Source organism: Trifolium pratense, linkage group LG3, assembly GCF_020283565.1.
Source record: "Trifolium pratense cultivar HEN17-A07 linkage group LG3, ARS_RC_1.1, whole genome shotgun sequence".
Taxonomy (NCBI): Eukaryota; Viridiplantae; Streptophyta; class Magnoliopsida; order Fabales; family Fabaceae; genus Trifolium; species Trifolium pratense.
Window position 1 is genome coordinate 53,331,355 of NC_060061.1, and position 17,467 is coordinate 53,348,821.

The following is a 17,467-nucleotide window of genomic DNA, read 5'->3' on the forward strand; positions in this document are numbered from 1 at the left end:
AATATAAGATGTGATGTTAGTGATCCTTTAGTTTTTTATGAGCCGTACTGGACTCCTCTTAGTTATTTGTATGTAGCTATATTGCTGGGATTACTACCCCTCGTTTAATTGCTTCGTAGTCTTATTTGTTGGATTTTTTAACCCTCTTGTTTACAAAAAAAATATACTACACCCGTTTCAAATTACTTACGTTTTAGAAAATTTTATTTTTTTCAAATTATTTGTCGTTTTTGATAATTTAAGGTTATATTTTTTCTATTATACCCTCATTCTTATTTTAATTCTTTTTATTGTTTTTTTTACTAAACTTCTTCGAAAAAAAGTTTGCTTTTTTTTAAAAAAAAATAAATTGGTACATAACATATTAAATTTATTGGAAAGAGAAAGTGTGTGAAAAAAACATTGGTGAATTAAAATAAGGGTATAATAGAAAAGTAAGGTGTAAAAATACACTTTTTTAAATTTCTTGTTTTTTTTTCTTCTAAAACGTCAAGTAATTTGAAACGGAGAAAATAATAACTAATATTCATAAAATTGTCAAAATAAAAAAACTTTTAAGATATTCATAAAATTAAAGATTTGTTTGAAAGCGCTATATATATATAAGAAAACTTCAATTTTTTAGATTCATTGTGAAATTGATATATCTAAATTATAATAAGGTCTAGATACATCAATTTTACAATGAATTTAAAAAGTAAATGTTTTCTTATATATAGAACCGGGGGAGTACAAAGTTAGGACTACTAGTATGGTAAATTACTTTTTTGTTTTTGCTAAAGTAAGTGAATAATGTATTTTTTTTTTGACAAGGTAAGAATATTTTTATTTTATTTAGAGAAAGCAAAAATTAAGGCTTAATTAGTAAAATGGTCCCTTAAAAATATTTTTGGTTTTAGATTGGTGTCTTAAAGAAAAAAATGTCTGAATAGACCCCTTAAAGAAAAAAAGGTCCAAATAGGTCCTTAAAGACATCTCTGTTAATCAGTTTGGTCCCTAAAAAAAGGTCTGAATAGGACCAAACTGATTAACGAATATGTCTTTAAGACCTATTCGGACATTTTTTTTCTTTAAAGACCTATTCAGACCTTTTTTTCTTTAAGGGACCAATGTAAAATCAAAAATATCTTTAAGAGACTATTTTATGATTAAGCCTAAAATTAAACTCAATTAGAAATGTCACATACATATGATTAATATGATGATATGACACATGACCATTTTTTTTTTCTTTTCTGGTTTTGCATTTTACGATTAAAGATAGTTCATTGTTTCCAAAACAAGAAACGAACAAGCTTCAACAAATTCCTTCTTTGGATTCAAACTCATATTAACATCTTAACTCTCATCAACTCATTCCGAAGAACACTATATATTTTCATTATTTACACAAAGATCCATTTCAATTTTAATTTGAATTTTCAAACCCTTTTGTTTCATTCTTCACATTCATTCATAAATTTTGATTCTTTTCTATAAAGTTTCGAAATTTGAGAAATTTAAGAACTGGGTTTTGTAATTGAAGCGATTTTCTTGATGGGTTTTTGAACAAATCTCAAATAACAGAGTTTTCCAATGCCGGAAAACGATCAACACCGTCTTCTAGTTTCATCAGAAGATGCAGAACGAGATGTTGAAGCTCATGGATCCGAAATCATTGCCAGCGTCAATGGCGGTGGTGTTAGTGGTGGTGGTGGAAGCAGTGGTAGTGGTAAAGGGTTCAGAGATTTGTTGAAATTATCTGGTCATCATCGTCATAGTTTTAAGCGGTTAGATAGAGAAAGAGATCATCATGATGATAGTAATATTAATAGTAATCCTCGTGATTCTCACTCTGATTTTGATCTTCATTCTTTTGATTCTTCTGGTGATGAACTTGCTGATAGTGCACCTCCTGAATGGGCTTTGTTGCTACTTGGTTGTCTCCTTGGTCTTGCCACTGGTCTCCTTGTTGCTGCTTTCAATAAAGGGGTTTGTCAAATTTCAATCTTTTAGAATGTTTTATTTTTTGATATGTTTATGTGATTTATATGTAGAACAAGTTGTGTTTTGTTTGTTTGTTGTTGTGTTGAAAATTAGTGTGTGTGAATGTTGATCTAAATGGGTATAGCCATATAGGAGCAAAACAAACTAGGATATGGTGTTAGGAGAAACTATTACCGATACTAGGTAGTTTGTTAGTTAGTTAGTTATACTCTCAAGTCTCAATGATGATACAGATCTATGAAACACATACACGGACACCTAACATCGACACCGGGACTTAGACACTTGTAATAGTTTCAGAATATGAAAGTGATTGAATGTAACCACATGTGTCACTTGTGGGATACCAGACACATCTTCAATCTGAACTGTCGGTGCTACATAGATTCAAATCCTTAAATTTGATGTATCTGTGAATTTGATCAGATGATATGTATTCATGCTGCTTGTGACTTCTGACTTGGATGTCACTGATCCCACCTGGTGGGTGCACTGGGCCGCCTACTCTTGGAGTGCATAAGAATTTCTCTAATGTTGAAACTTAGAAGTTAGAAGTAAGGACTGTCTATATTAACAAAAATGGGGAAATTAGATAACTCGTGGCTTATGTTATGGTTACTTGGTTTGGTGTTGTATAAGATTGAAAGCATAAGTGTCTTAAATCTTTGATCAATCCAAATGTCATCTTGTTAAGTGTGTATCGTTTTTTGCCTTTGTGACTTGTTGTTAGCTTTGATCCTCTGTGACAGTTTTCTCCTCTCACGTGCTTGTTGGTGTACTTCATCGTCGTCTGGCTTTAATGTAATTTATCTGTTGACTGTGGTGTGACCAGTCTGTCTATATTGCAAACATCAAGAATGAATATGATATTCTAGATATCGGGCATGTCTTCATTGCGTGATTTATCAATGGAACTTGATTGAAACTATCACAGATTCTCTTTTACCTACTAATCTTGTACAGTAAATTTTCTCATCTAGGTGCATGTAATACATGAATGGGTATGGGCTGGTACTCCGAATGAGGGTGCTGCCTGGCTTCGTTTGCAGAGATTGGCCGATACATGGCATCGAATCCTTTTGATACCAGTCACCGGAGGAGTAATGGTTGGCATGATGTGTGGTTTACTTGAAATATTGGACCAAATAAAGCAGGCAAGTTATTCCTCTCAAAGACAAGGTTTTGACTTGCTTTCCGGAATCTATCCAACGGTAAAGGCTATTCAGGCTGCAGTCACTTTAGGTACTGGCTGTTCATTGGGTCCTGAAGGTCCTAGTGTCGATATTGGAAAGTCTTGTGCCAATGGATTCTCATTAATGATGGAAAACAACAGAGAAAGAAAAATAGCACTTGTTGCAGCTGGTGCAGCAGCTGGAATTTCTTCAGGTAGCCTGACAATCTTATTGAAGTCACTATTTAAAACTCAATTTGATGTTTACTCATTTCTTATTCTTGCCATTTAAGGCTCCTCAAGACTTTTAATGACGAAAGTTTAAAACTTTTCATGGCCGTTATACCTGATTGATTGCCTACTCATACAAGGGCAGGTTAATGATGATTCCCATTAAATTATTTTAGGTCTAGGCAATCATTTGTAAGGGTCTTTCGATTCTTTTTGTTTTTTCTTTTCTAAATGTGATATTGTTTGCATTAATTATGTTTTACTTTTTTAGTTACCTGATTGATGGAACGCTGTCGTAAGTTGACTCAAGAGTTGGAGAGTTTTTAGGGTATTTAATTGTTTTAGGTAAAAGAATTTTAACAATAGGACCACATTTGCTTAACTTTTAATGTAGAGGGACTTCATTGGCTCAAAAGAGATTTGATAGACCAAATTTACTCTTTAGTCCAAACTAGAGAGACTAAAAATGTGTGGAATCAATCGTTTAGTATAGTTGATCATGGCTGCTGTTAGGATAGGAGCGAGCCAATCTTTTCATCCAACTATTACATACACTTAAGACTTATTATTTTATGAGCTTTTGAAAAAATAGTTTCTCTTGCTATATAGCAGGTTCCGACCGATGTTGATACTTGAAACTATGAAATTATGTACTTCGTTTGAGTTTAAAAATGCTATATCTGTTGCTTCAAAAAAAAAAAATGCTATATCAGTTAGAATTGAGTCCCTGGACAATTTCCTTCTATGCTCTGGCATCTAGCTTTGCTAGAAAGTTATGTCAAACTGGTTTTTCTTGCTGATTGTGGTTGGGTTCGGAGTCGAGTTTATTTTGTAGTATCTTGATTACCATTTGGATTTCTAAATGTTAGTTGTTTTAGCTTTGCATTTTTCTTTCTTCAGGCTTCAATGCAGCAGTTGCTGGTTGTTTCTTCGCTATTGAAACTGTGCTGAGGCCACTCCGTGCAGAAAATTCTCCTCCATTTACAACTGCCATGATTATATTGGCTTCTGTTATTTCGTCAACTGTATCAAATGTCTTACAGGGAACCCAATCAGCTTTTACAGTGCCCGAGTACGAGTTGAAATCTGCTGCCGGTACTATTCTTTACATTGTTGTATATTTTGTGTATGGTTTCAGATTGCATTATATTTGTCTTTGTGAGTTTGTGATATGCCTCTTCTTTTTCTTTCTTGCTCTTTTTATTTTACTATCTGCCTGGGATGGTATAGTAATCTCGCTAATGAAGCATGCTATAGACATCCTTGAGGAAGTAGGTTTGTTAAATGGAAATCCTATTCACACTCCTATAGGCCTTATTTTCAAACTTCTATTAGATCAGCGGAAGCCAATATCAAACTTGGAAGATCAGTGTAAAACTGGTCGCACTTTGTATTTGTCGATTTTAAATGGCTGTGTGGGCCCACTGGGATGCTATGATCTCATTTCAAATTATTCATACATGTTGGAAAATGTGTGGGTTCATATGAAGATAAATGACACACTTATATTGTTGAATATTAAAATGTAGATTGGGCAAGTTCTCGTAGTAATAGGTGATCTACCTCTAGGTATTGTATGTTGGTAGGAGGTAACCAATTATATTCCAAAACTAAGAAACATAATGTAATTGCAAGATAAAGTGCCAAAACATAGCGCCATAGACATCCACCACTTGTGAACTCTTTGGTTAAAGCAAATGCTTAAGGGTCTACGATTCAGGTAGATCATACAAACGACACTTGTTCAACCATGTTGCATTTAATTTTTGTCCCCAATGTTGTCCTTGAGAAGACCAAACAACACATTGAGGTACACTGTCACATCAATAGAGAAACATCTCCAATTCGGAGACATCATTGCTAATTTGTCACCTCAAGATGTTTACACTAAATCTTAGAGGTCCTCATATTAGTTAGCTTTTTTAACAAGCTTTGATTAAGCTCTTTTGTTAACAAAAAGTTTGGAACCCTATTTAAACTTGATTCATTTTCTGTTTTTAAATGAAAGAAGTCCATACCATGCTTCACATGTTTTTTGATATTTCATCATGATGTTGCATGCAGAGCTACCTTTATACCTGATATTGGGAATGCTATGTGGTTGTGTAAGCGTGGCAATGACTCGTTTGGTTGCTTGGTTCACCAAATTTTTCGAGGTTATCCAGGAGAAATTTGGCCTTCCTACTGTAGTCTGCCCTGCCATAGGTGGTTTAGGAGCTGGAATAATTGCCCTTAAATATCCTGGAATATTATACTGGGGTTTCACAAATGTGGAAGAAATTCTACGTACCGGCAAGAGTGCTTCCGCTCCTGGAATATGGCTTTTGACTCAATTAGCAGGTGCTAAGGTTATTGCCACAGCTCTTTGTAAGGGATCTGGGCTGGTAGGTGGTCTTTATGCACCAAGTTTAATGATTGGTGCTGCAGTTGGTGCTGTGTTTGGAGGATTTGCTGCAGAAGTTATCAATTCAGCAATTCCTGGAAATGCTGCTGTTGCTCAACCCCAGGCTTATGCTCTGGTAAGCCGACTTAACTCCCTGTGAAGCAGTGTTGTCATTTGTCAATCACAGAGCGTAGGGTTTGTTCAAGTTCTGCTCCTTTACAGTGCTATAGCGCTGTTGTAGCCACTATTTGACTGCACTTTGCACTAAATCGCTTGTCGTGGAACAATATCGGTCTGTAAAAATTCCACTACTATATAGTGCCGCTGTAGCCACTATTTAACAACACTGCTGTGTAGTATGTCAGTTGTAGGAATGTCACTGTCGACTTCAAGACTTGTTTTGTTGATGTAAATTCAGATGATTACAAGTTCGTTTAACTTGTGCAGGTTGGAATGGCTGCTACACTTGCATCTGTTTGTTCTGTTCCTTTGACTTCGGTTCTACTTCTGTTTGAGCTGACAAAAGATTATAGGATACTGCTTCCTCTCATGGTAATCCAATAAATCTCTCTCTAGAAAATGCTCAGTTTGATGTTTGTGTATTTTTCCACTGTCCTGCTAGTTCATATGAATGACTTGTTAGGAAACCAGAAATTGTATTGAATCGAAAAGACACTTTTATTAAGAAAATGGGCAAGAATAGGAGAGAAAATTATCTTCCCAGGGTTTCCCCTTCTACAACAAAGTCACTGCTCAATTCACAAAATGCTAACAAATCTCTATGAATCCTCTCTTGAATTTTTTGGATTTTAAAATACATTTAGTGTTTTCTGTTAGCCACAAGTAGCGGTCTCAACCTTCTTTTGTGTAGTTTTTCCAACTCCCTTGACTCGTGTTTTGCCCATCTTTTAATTAATGCTTTCAACTTTTCGTCTTTTATATTCGCAAAATTTCTTAGGGGGCTGTTGGATTGGCAATTTGGGTTCCCTCAGTGACAAATCAGGCGAAGGAGAGTGATGCACCTGATAAAAGAAAAGTGTCAAGAGGATATTCTTCAATTTCGCATACCGAAGATAATGATGATGGCAATGGTTTAGAACTCTGTATTGTTGGGGATGGTTCCGAGCTTGAAGAAATCGATGAAGAACTGTTTCTGGACAGTCTTAAGGTTGAGATAGCTTTTTCTTTTTTCCTTCTGATCATCGACATCGTCCATCTTTTGTTATTAAGACTATGTTTGGATAAACAACTTAAGTAAGTGCTTATAACATAAGCGCTTATCATATAAGTACTTATGTGTATAAGCTATTTCTATAACATAAGATAAAGTCAAGGTTGTTTTCGTATAAGCTATTATCTATTGCATAAGTTGGAGAACCTATGAAAATAAGCTGAAAATAACTTTTGGACATGTCATAAGCTATTTTCACAAGCTCCCTCAAACATACTCACAAGTGCTTATGTCAATAGATAAATAAGTCAATTCAAACAGCTCTAACTTTTCAATGTCATTATTCCTCTTAATAGGTTTCTCAGGCTATGTCAAAATACTATCTGAAGGTTTCATCATCTGTAACCCTAAAAGATGCAATCAAAATCATGCATGACAGCCAGCAAAACTGTGTGCTCGTGGTTGATGAAGATGATTTTCTGGAAGGAATATTGACATATGGTGACATTAGAAGGTGTCGATCCGAGAAGTCTAATGAGACTTCTATGAGCGACTCAGATGTGGATGTATGTAGAAAGCGCCGCTCTTCTGTATATATTTAAGGATGTTGTGTCTGTTTACAAATTGTTTTAGAAACAGCTGTTTTTGAGAATTCATGAGAAAATGGAACATAGAAAGAAAAAAAAGTTAATAAACATTGGTTTCTGCATACTAATTGTTATTAATGCAACATAAAATTGTTATTAATTTAACCTTGGAAATGTTATTTATACTATATTTCCTTCTTGCAATTATCTTCTAATAATAATTTATATTGAATATTTGACAGGTGAACACATTGCTTGTTTCCTCTGTTTGCACTCGAGGAATGAGCTATCGTGGGCGAGCACGTGGACTTTTAACTTGTTATCCAAATACTACTTTGGCTATGGCCAGAGAGTTAATGGAGGCCAAGGGCATTAAGCAATTGCCTGTAGTTAAACGCAGTAGAGATCGCAATAGAGAGAGGAAGCGGAGAATTGTTGGTCTTCTTCATTATGACGAACTATGGCACTGTCTCAGGTTTTTCTTCAAATCCGATACTTATCTAATGGTTATTTATTTATTTATTATTATTATTATTATTATTATTATTATTATTATTATTATTATTATTATGAGTTGCATCTCGATTTGATACACAATAGAATTCAATCGATACGAGTCTCTAGTGTGTATATATTTTGGACAAGAATCTCATCTTGAATTGCAATTCATCATTCTATAGTAAAATATCTGAATTGAAATAAAGAATCATAATTTATTTGAATTGAAATAATCTTGTAAATAAGAGGTTAATCCAAATTCCAAATTAAGCATAATTTCTTGTTCCCTTTCATATTACTTGCAAGTAAAGAATCATACTTTATTTGAATTGAAATAATCTTGTAAGCAAGAGGTTAAACCAAACTAAGCATAATTTCTTCTTTTGGTTGATGATATATATATGTTTGTGTGCAGGAAAGAGATTAACCACAGGAAGTTAGCTTATCAAAGTAGGACAGAAAACAATTTGACAACTGTTCATTAACTCATGGTTCAAGCTTCTTGGTTGCCCTTACAAAAGAAATAGTGAGTTTTTAGCAACAAAGCTTATTTTGTTGCTTTTAAATGGGAGACCATATATCGTTCCGTGTATATTTTAATGCCACAAAAGTGGTTATTTGATAAGGAAGAAAAATGTTTCCAACCCCGACACATTAAGAATCAATGATTCTTAATCACAGCCTCATATTCTTTTGCATAATTTAGGGCAATTACAGATTTGTAAAGTAAACTCCATAAGAAGCAGAATACTAGTGTACTCAATACAATGGGAAATAGAAACAGGGTTTACACCTAAAAATTGCACTATGCTTCATTGTTATCATATGCCTCTTGGTTCCTTAGGTATAAGCTTGTGGAATTTTGTTGTAGACAATGTGAAAAAAAAACATGTTTTACTTTGAAAATATTGATTTGTTCATGACCTATATTGTGAGTTTGCACCAGTTATTCATATGATAGGTGATTTCATTTGGTATTTTCATATTTGATTTTCCCTTTTCGGATTTTGACACAAAAATATGGTTTGTTGAAGGTAGAGTGGGAGATAAGAGTAAGACTTTTATGCATGGCATTGATATCGATACTCAATCATTGGTAATAATTTAAGAAAATGAAAGGGATTATGTAACAAACAACTTATTAGTTGTTTATTAATGGAGGAAATATTGCTAGAAGAGCCTAAAAACTACATTAAGCTACTAAAACTAACTTCTTCATTCATTTTATTGATTCCTATTACATTCATCAATGCCTTTATAGCATTGAAACCATAACAAAGTAATCACGAGTCATCAAATTAGATTTATTTAGATAAGTATAATTCATCATAGTTATTAAACTATTTGGGTCTATTCTATTCTCTTAAGCCTCTATCAGATCATTACATTGTATGTAATCACAAGTGTTAGTGTTAGAAAATGAATTTCCATATGGTGATGAAGGTGAAACAATTTAGATCAATAGGGAAGTGTTGTGTTGTGTGGTTCTTAGTGGTTCATCCTAATCTTGCATGTGTCTGCCCTAAGATGATTCTTTCTAATAAAAATTTAGTGGTGGACAATGTAATTGATTCTTAATTAGGGTAGTTATGATTTCGTGTCAATAAAATGAGTCACATCGTTCACAAATCCTAGCTCAACTAACAGAAATGTCGAAATTGTTAGTGTCGGACGTCTGGATTGGGGTTCGAACCCCAATCACTTCACTTTGTGTGTGTGAGTTTCAATGACTTTATCATTTCGTCTATAAACGAAAAAAATAAAAAAATGAGTCACATGAGTCTAAAATCTTACCGCATATATTAATTTATTTTTGAAACAACACCCACATGAATGATTTAGTCAAAAAAAAAAAAAACCACGTGAATGATAACCGTTAAAAGGCATTTTTAAGAACCTTATTGAAAATTGTGTCGGGTTGAATAATACACGAGGAGTGCTAGCAACACACTCTTTAACAAACACACTCTAACACACTTTCTTCTATTGGTTAAAATTTATATGGGTCCCATAAAAGTTATATGGATCTACATTTTTTTATGGGACCCATGTGAATTTCAACCAATAAAAGAGAGTGTGTTGGAGTGTGTTTGTTAAAGAGTGTGTTAATAGCATTATTCATAATACAGAAACATTGACCATGCTAATTGTTTGTATTTGTATCAACATGTGCTACCATTAATAGGTTAATACTATCTACTCTCATCCGTCTCAAAATATAAGTAAAAAGTGGTCAACTAAAGTGAATTTATTTGATCCAAATTTTTAATCAAATACATCAAGTATCTTTAACTATTTTTGCTTATATTTTGGGACGGATGGAATATAGGTTAATACTACGGTTTCACAAGTGGTCCATCATGGATCAATACTCAAAATATCCTATACCTTTCACGAATTAAATAAACTTGCCAACTAGTTGAATTTGTTGAGTTCAACTAAGGGTTAAAGGAGTTAGAGATCCAGAATTTAAATACCGACAAGATATAAAAAAAACTAACATAACAATTAACATGCTATTAATTTTTGCATTAGAAAAAAAAAACTTGTCGACACAATTTGCTACAGTAAGAAAAACACAGTTATAACAATCCCAGTCATTAATTATTAATCAGACGATTCTCATTAAATCAACTATAAACTTAATCAAAAGAATCTCAATCATACATAACATATCGAACCGTCCAAAATCAAAGCTGCATGAAAATTGTGAGGAAATTTACTGCAGTAGATCTCCTTCCTAGTGTGAATTAATTGAATATGAACAAGTCTCTGTTCTTAATTGAATATTAGGCTTAATCAGTAAAATGATCCCTTATAGATATTTTTGGTTTTAGATTGGTCTCTTAAAGAAAAAAAGGTCCGAATAGGTCTCTTAAAGAAAAAAAGTCTGAATAGGTCTCTTAAAAAAAATGTTTGAATTGTCCCTTAAAACATATCTGTTAACCAGTTTGGTCCTATTCTGACCTTTTTTAGGGACTAAACTGATTAACAAAGATGTTTTAAAAAGATCAATATAAAATCAAAAATATCTTTAAGAAATCATTTTACAGCTGTCGGTGTAAATATCAGACCCCACACAAAACTTCAGTACTACAGAACTCAACAACTTCGCATCACCTAACCCAAAGTCCTTGATCCTCCACTTTAGAGAGTGTGTCAAAATACATCATTCAAGTCGACAACAACTAGAAGTCTAGAACAAGAAGAAGAAAAAAAAATGGTAGAAACAACAACAACAATAGTACTGTATCCAGCACCAGGAATAGGCCACATAATTTCCATGGTACAATTATCCAAACTTCTTCTCACACATCATCAACAACAACACTTTTCCATCACAATCCTTCTCACCAATGGCTTCCAAGACCATCCATCAATCAACTCATACATCAACCGCATCTCATCTTCTCATCCTTCCATCATCTTCCACACTCTCCCTACCATCACCGTCACCACCACCACCACCACCACTCAATCCATGGCTGCCACCGCATTCCAGTTCATCAAATCAAACACCGTCAACGTCGAGTCAAAACTCCGTCAAATCTCACTAACTTCCGTTATCAAATCATTTATAATCGATATGTTCTGTGCTTCTGCCATGGATATAGCTTCTTCCATGGGAATTCCAGTTTACTGTTTTTTCACTTCTGGTGCTGCTGTTCTTGCTTTGTATTCTTATTTTCCCAAGATTCACTCCGAAACGACGAAGTCGTTTAGGGAGATGAATGGAGTTGAGATTGTTGCGCCGGGAAATGCGCCGTTGGAGGCGGTTTTGATGCCGGAACCTGTGCTTGATAGAGAAGATCCTGCTTATTGGGAAATGCTGTATTTCTGTGAGCATCTTTCAATGGCGAAGGGTATTGTTGTCAATACTTTTCGTGAATTGGAAGTTAAGGCGGTTAAGGCGGTTGAAGACGGTGATTGTTTTCCGGATCGGAAACGAACTCTGCCTTCTATTTACTGCATTGGACCATTGATTGCTGACGCTCAACAATCAGGTCAGTTGACTAGTTTGATCAGATTACCAACTTTTTTTTTTATAGTTAGACTAGAGAGAGAATATGTTAGTACAAAAATTTCATGTTAGTCTCCGCACTTGCGCACAGAGGATACCTTTTGTTTACAAAAAAATAAAAAAAATTATTGACTTTGACTTTATTTGATGAATGGTGGATAATGAATATGAATCTTTTGCCTAAAAAATGGAGGATACAAAATTACTAGAAACATAAAAGATTAGACTGTGACATGATTGACGTTGGTTCGACAAAAATAAGAAAAACGAGACAAATGAATGAGTTTTTTGATTTTGAAGCAGCATCAATCATGTAAATAATAGACACTGACAGAAGTTTTAACCTTGTACTAGAGACTATCATTTATAAGTTCTTGTAAGAGTGTTTTGATTTCTTCAAGTATAAGTAACCTATGAGTAGTTCATTCAAAACCAATTCAATTTCTTTTTATATGATAGCTGGTAATGTAATTTTTGCAAATTAATTGTGTGCATCATAATCCACTTCCAATGAGCCCAAGTCTTGGACGTGTAACAATTAATTCATCATATTTATGAGTACAAAAACAAATAAATATTATGTAGCAGTTGGTTTTGTTTGCACTTGTGAAATCAGATTATTTTCAATGCAGTGAAAGTAGACATTGGTCTTACAATGGAATCTGTTGTTTAAGCCATGCAATCTATTTGTTTGTCTGTAATTTAAACTTATAGTACTTCTTGTGCTTGTGCTATTCTTTATAAAATTATAATGAAGTTATTTTGCCTATAAAAATGAAGCATTGATTGTTTGAATGGAAATCAGATGAAGCAAGTGACGGCAAAGATTGCTTATCATGGCTAGATAAACAACCGAGTAAAAGTGTGGTGTACTTGTGTTTTGGAAGCCGTGGATCGTTCTCTATTGCACAGCTGAAAGAAATAGCTGAAGGGTTAGAGAGGAGTGGACACAGATTCTTATGGGTTGTGAAGAGGCCAATACAAGAAAATCATGGAACAAATCAAGTTGACAATACAACAGGGGAGTTTGAGTTGAGTTCTGTTTTACCAAGTGGGTTTATAGAGAGAACAAAAGAGAGGGGTCTGGTGGTGAGGTCGTGGGCCCCACAAGTGGAGGTGTTGAGCCGTGAATCAGTCGGTGGGTTTGTGAGTCACTGCGGATGGAACTCGGTGCTGGAAGGGGTAGTTGCCGGAGTGCCAATGATTGCATGGCCATTGTATGCCGAGCAGCATGTTAATAGGAATGTGATGGTGGAGGACATGAAGGTCGCCGTTGCGGTCGAGCAAAGCGAAGGAGATAGGTTTGTGAGTGGAGAAGAAGTGGAGAAGAGGGTTAGAGAGTTGATGGAGTCTGAGAAAGGGACAGAGATAAGGGAGAGGAGTTTGAAGTTCAAAGACATGGCTAGGGATGCATTTGGAGAATGTGGGTCGTCCACAAAAGCACTTTCCAACTTGGTTCAAACATGGAATGAAATCAATCCCTTATAACTAATTCCATTGTGATTAGTATTATCACTCATTTATTATTTGTGTAAATGTGTAGTGGAACTGGAACTGAATGTTGTTTTCTGTTGTTTTGCAAGGTAAATTTTGCTTTTTTGTTGTTGCTGAATTGCATGTTTTCTGTTGTTTTGCTAAATTAGTTTTGTTGCTTGCTGCTAGTGCTGATTTTGGGATTGGCTATTTCTGCTAAAATTATCATAGGGGTGGTTATTATTATATGGGTCATGCTAACTAGTGCCCACGGAACCAGTTAAGGACACAAAAAAGGTAAAATTTTGCATTGAAAATAATATCTCGAGTGCTTAGCATTTTGCTTATTATGTTATGGACCAGTTCTCCACCTTCTAATTCACCTTTTTTCTCTATTTCTTTTTATCTATCCTCCCAAATCAATGGCTAAAAAAAAAACTTTACTATAATGTCACATGAGATAATCCTCTCTAAGACCACTCGTATCTATTTCTGCTGTAGTGTGCCATTGCATTGTAATGTGGGTTTGAGGAATGCCGCTTTGGTGCATGTACTGTGCTTATCATGGATGTATCATTGGACATGGTTTTATGGCTAGTTCTATGGTGCACACGTGACATAAGTATTGCACCATGCACAATTGTTTTCTACCATTGTATCAATAAATTCTATCATTAGATCAGACGAAATATGATGAAACTTATTGATCAAATAGTACGAAATAAACTCGTGCACAGTTTATTTATGCACATTAGACAAAACATGTGGTTATAAATAAAAACTATCCCATTCTTCTGTTTTAACTTTTAAGTGCAGGGATTTTTTACTTTAGTAGGGTATCCAAATCCAGCAAAAGATACTCTTGCATTAAAGTTTTTTTTTTTGAAAAAAGTAAAGGACTTTAGTAGTTGAATCTAAGGTAAGGTATCACGTGGTTGTTCTTCTCTTCACCTTCAAGTGGTAGCAGGTCTCCTTACATTTTTCTTCATCAGGATTCCATCACTATAATATATATCTCGCACGCGCACACACACACTATACTATATAGTAAATTAACTATTCACTTACTCGTACCATCTCTGTTGTGACGAAATTAAGTAACCAAATAAGATGGTAGAAACTACAACAATAGTTTTGTATCCATCACCATATAAGTGTTGTTCTTGATTATGACGATGAATAAGAAGTTTGGCTAATTCTACCATGGAAATTATGTGACCTATGCAGAACAACATGTTAATAGGAATGTGATGGTGGAGGACATGAAGGTCGCTGTTGCGGTCGAGCAAAGGGGAGGAGATAGATTTGTTAGGGGAGAAGAAGTTGAGAAGAGGGTTAGAGAGTTGATGGAATCTGAGAGAGGCACAGAGATAAGAGAGAGGAGTTTGAAGTTCAAAGACATGGCTAGAGATGCACTTGGAGTATTTGGGTCATCCACAAAAGCAATCAATCACTAGTAACTTATTCTATTGTGATTAGTATTATCACTCATTGATTAGTGTAAATGTGTAGTGGAACTGGAAGTGAATGTTTTCTGTTGTTTTTCAAGGTAAATTTTGCATTTTTGTTGTTGCTGAATTGCATGATTTTGCATCTATATTATATTAGAAAATTTATTAAAAATTGAGACTCCAATATCTAAACTGTTCCTGTACCATTTGGCCCTGGTTGCTTTTATCCTAATCCATTTTAGCTCCTTTCTTGTTGTAATCACTTTGGATAGGATAAATACTGCATGTTTTTTATAAATGAAAATGTGGATCCAAATAGCTTAGTAATCAGGACTGGTCTGACTTCTGATAGAGTTGGTTCAATTTCAAAGCTCATTGTCAATCTATGGACCTTGTCTACTTTATGCTCTTTAGGGTCTATTTGGAGGAGCGGGGAGGGAAGGACTTTGCGGGGGATGGCGGAGAAGAAATAGAGATAAATTTTAGCCTTATTTGACTTAGTGTTTTTGTAAAGAATTATAAATGAATGTTTATGATTAATATATTTTTAATGTTTGAGAGCATTATAACAATATGGGCATGGATTTCAAGAATTTATCCAGGTCTTCCAAAACCTACCTTCGATACAATTAGTCCAATTCAAGTTGAAAAAGTAAACTGAACGGTACAATTAGTCCTTTTTCTTCTGATTCAATGCCAGAAATACGTCTTAAATGAACTCAGTTTTCAGCATCACCATGTGTTGTGACCAAATCAAGTAACCAAAGAAAATGGTAGAAACCACAACAATAGTGATGTATCCATCACCAGGCATAGTTCACATAATTTCCATGGTAGAAATAGCCAAACTTCTAATTCATCATCATAATCAAGAACAACACTTTTCCATTACAATCCTTCTTACCACTGGCCTCCTCGACCACCCATCCATCGATTCTTACATAAACGGCATTTCATCTTCTCACCCTTCCATCACCTTTCACCGTTTTGCTTCCATCACTGTTGCTCGCTCCAACACTCAAAGTTTATCCGCAACTGGATTCCAATTTATAAAACAAAATGTTGTCAACGTCGAATCCAAACTCCGTCAAATCACTCAAACCACAGTTATCAAAGTCTTTATTATTGATATGTTTTGCACTCCTGCCATGGAAATTGCTTCCACCATGGGAATTCCTGTTTACTATTTCTTCACTTGTGGAGCTGCTGCTTTGGCTTTGTATACCTACTTACCAAAAATTCACAGCGAAACAACGGTGTCATTTAAAGAAATGGTGGGAGTTGAGATTCTGGTGCCAGGAAATTCAGCATTGAAAGCAGAGTTGATGCCGACACTGGTTCTTGATAGGGAAGATCCTGTTTATTGGGAGATGCTGTATTTCTGTGAGCAACTTTCAATGGCGAACGGAATCGTGGTGAATACATTTCGTGAATTGGAAGTTGTGGCGGTTAAGGCTGTTGAAGATGGCGTGTGTTTTCCGGATATCAAAAGAAGTCCGCCTCCCATTTACTGCATTGGGCCATTGATTGCTGACCCTCAACAATCAGGTAAGTTCACTTGACCGCTGCTTTTGTATATTTTTTTTGGTAAACCAAGGTATCTTACGCGCGCAAATCTTGGATGTGTAATAAGTAATAACCACTTCATCAAATTTATCAGCGCAAAAATAAATATTATACAGAAGTTGGTTTTGTTTACACTTGTGTTGCTAATTTGGCCATTTAAAAATCAGTTTATTTTCAATGCAGTGAAAGTAGACAGTAGCCTTACTATGGAATCTATAATACCCTTTAGGCCATGCAATCTTTTTGTTTGTCTGTAATTTAAACTAATAGCACTTCTTGTTCTATTCTTATTATATTCTTTGTGATTATAACGAAAGTTAAGTTGCCAATAGAAAATGAAGCATTGATTGTTTGAATGAAAATCAGATGAAGCAAGAGACACCAAAGATTGTCTGTCATGGTTAGATAAACAGCCGAGTAGAAGCGTGGTGTACTTGTGTTTTGGAAGCCGTGGAGGACATGAAGGTCGCTATTGCGGTCGAGCAAAGGGAAGGAGATAGGTTTGTGAGTGGAGAAAAAGTGAAGAAGAGGGTTAGCGAGTTGATGGAATCTGAGAGAGGGACAGAGATAAGAGAGAGGAGTTTGAAGTTCAAAGACATGGCTAGAGATGCACTTGGAGAATTTGGGTCATCGACAAAAGCACTTGCAAATTTGGTTCAAACATGGAATGAAATCAATCACTTATACCTAATTTCATTGTAATTAGTATTATCACTCAATTATTATACCAGTTCATTCATTTTAGGTCCTTGGTTGTTTCACTTTTGTCCTTGTCTACTTTTTGTTCAAAACTACTGGAATTATGTTGCAGACAATGTGAAAAAAGCATGTTTTACTTTGGAAACCATTGTTTTGAAAATATTGATTTGTTGTCCATGACCTATATTGTGATTTTGCACTAGTTATTCATATAATAAGTGATTTCATTT

The 17,467-nt window shown here is 34.8% G+C and overlaps 3 protein-coding genes across 3 annotated transcripts; all 3 read left to right on the top strand.

The window, feature by feature from the left end:
- Window positions 1-1,152: 1,152 nt before the first annotated feature.
- LOC123913920 (chloride channel protein CLC-f) lies at window positions 1,153-8,954 on the top strand. The gene is made up of 9 exons (XM_045964837.1): window positions 1,153-1,971; window positions 2,967-3,372; window positions 4,289-4,483; window positions 5,453-5,907; window positions 6,219-6,323; window positions 6,730-6,939; window positions 7,299-7,508; window positions 7,772-8,004; window positions 8,443-8,954. The coding sequence occupies exons 1-9, from the start codon at window positions 1,576-1,578 to the stop codon at window positions 8,510-8,512; spliced, it is 2,280 nt and encodes a 759-aa protein (XP_045820793.1). The 5' UTR covers window positions 1,153-1,575; the 3' UTR covers window positions 8,513-8,954.
- A 2,170-nt stretch (window positions 8,955-11,124) lies between these two features.
- LOC123916319 (UDP-glycosyltransferase 88F4-like) lies at window positions 11,125-13,660 on the top strand. Its single transcript, XM_045967755.1, has 2 exons — window positions 11,125-12,031; window positions 12,854-13,660. Exons 1-2 carry the CDS (start codon window positions 11,248-11,250, stop codon window positions 13,534-13,536), a joined length of 1,467 nt encoding a protein of 488 aa, XP_045823711.1. The 5' UTR covers window positions 11,125-11,247; the 3' UTR covers window positions 13,537-13,660.
- Window positions 13,526-17,406, top strand: LOC123916320 (UDP-glycosyltransferase 88F5-like). Its single transcript, XM_045967756.1, has 4 exons — window positions 13,526-13,631; window positions 13,711-13,818; window positions 14,749-16,520; window positions 16,905-17,406. The coding sequence occupies exons 3-4, from the start codon at window positions 15,743-15,745 to the stop codon at window positions 17,036-17,038; spliced, it is 912 nt and encodes a 303-aa protein (XP_045823712.1). The 5' UTR covers window positions 13,526-13,631; window positions 13,711-13,818; window positions 14,749-15,742; the 3' UTR covers window positions 17,039-17,406.
- Window positions 17,407-17,467: the final 61 nt, after the last annotated feature.

Coding starts and splice junctions, on each gene's coding strand:
- LOC123916320 (XM_045967756.1), top strand. CDS start 15,743: ATGGTAGAAACCACAACAATAGTGATGTATCCATCACCAGGCATAGTT. Junction 16,521..16,904: donor TGCTGACCCTCAACAATCAG/GTAAGTTCACTT, acceptor AATGAAAATCAG/ATGAAGCAAGAGACACCAAA.
- LOC123913920 (XM_045964837.1), top strand. CDS start 1,576: ATGCCGGAAAACGATCAACACCGTCTTCTAGTTTCATCAGAAGATGCA. Junction 3,373..4,288: donor AGCAGCTGGAATTTCTTCAG/GTAGCCTGACAA, acceptor TTCTTTCTTCAG/GCTTCAATGCAGCAGTTGCT. Junction 6,324..6,729: donor GGATACTGCTTCCTCTCATG/GTAATCCAATAA, acceptor AAAATTTCTTAG/GGGGCTGTTGGATTGGCAAT.
- LOC123916319 (XM_045967755.1), top strand. CDS start 11,248: ATGGTAGAAACAACAACAACAATAGTACTGTATCCAGCACCAGGAATA. Junction 12,032..12,853: donor TGCTGACGCTCAACAATCAG/GTCAGTTGACTA, acceptor AATGGAAATCAG/ATGAAGCAAGTGACGGCAAA.